This window comes from Buceros rhinoceros, unplaced genomic scaffold (genome assembly GCF_000710305.1).
Source record: "Buceros rhinoceros silvestris isolate BGI_N320 unplaced genomic scaffold, ASM71030v1 scaffold11317, whole genome shotgun sequence".
Taxonomy (NCBI): domain Eukaryota; kingdom Metazoa; phylum Chordata; class Aves; order Bucerotiformes; family Bucerotidae; genus Buceros; species Buceros rhinoceros.
In genome coordinates this window covers 14,358-15,164 of record NW_010423980.1, presented here as the reverse complement: position 1 = coordinate 15,164, position 807 = coordinate 14,358, and the positions used below count along the sequence as shown (strand labels likewise).

Here is an 807-nt window from a genome sequence, read left to right as displayed (position 1 = left end):
GGAAGACAACGGCCATGACGTGCCAGGCAGAGGAGAAGGGTGGTGGGGGGCTGCGACCGCAGAAGGTGCCCAGGAGGTTGCCCTGGTCCCGGGCAGCCCCGTTGTAGACTTGGAGGTAGTCGTAGGCGCAGGAGGCATGGTACTCCAGCTCGAAGTGGCTGAAGGAGAGCAGGACGGAGGAGCCCTCGGCCACCACGATCAGCCACATGCACTCTGTCTCATAGGGGTACGGCCCTGGGAAGTTGGGGCTGGAGAAATTGCCGGAAGGTGCTGAGAGGACCCCCCCACATTTGATGCCTGGGGGACACAAAGGTGGAAGTGGTATCCCCTTTCCAGGGGAATCCCAAAAGGATGGAGATGGGGTACACAGCCCCAACTCCATCCCACACCAGCACCACCAAGACACCAGCACCCTGCAGATCCCCACTGGGCTTGGCCACCCTTCTCCCTGCAGGACATGTGTGTCCCCCAGCCCTGTCCATCCCTCCACGTAACCCCCGCTGTCCCTGTGCCTCCCCACCTATATATTGTTGGGAAAAACAGAGTAAGGAGTGAGTTTTAAAGGTTTGGTGGCTCCAGGCTCGCTGCTGCCCCGGCTGCCCAGCCCTGCTGTTTGTGCCCCCCACTGACGATGCTCCCTCCATATAACGGCACTACCGGTGGATTCAAGCTGGAAAAAATAGGAGGGAAGGGCTCACTGTGCTTAACAATGAGTTATGCATGTGGGGATCGATTTTCTAATGAAATCTTTATCCTGAGACATGGTTATTATAAAATAAGGTGGGGGGGGGGGGGGGGCGGCACCCG

General features: G+C 58.5%; 1 protein-coding gene across 1 annotated transcript in view; it reads right to left on the bottom strand.

Moving 5' to 3' along the window:
- CDCP2 (CUB domain containing protein 2) overlaps positions 1 to 807 on the bottom strand; it is a 6,696-nt gene that overhangs the window by 4,638 nt on the left and 1,251 nt on the right. Inside the window, exon 2 of the mRNA XM_010140614.1 lies at positions 2 to 297. Coding sequence (XP_010138916.1) covers positions 2 to 297 — 296 coding nt within the window. The remainder of the gene's footprint in view (position 1; positions 298 to 807) is intronic.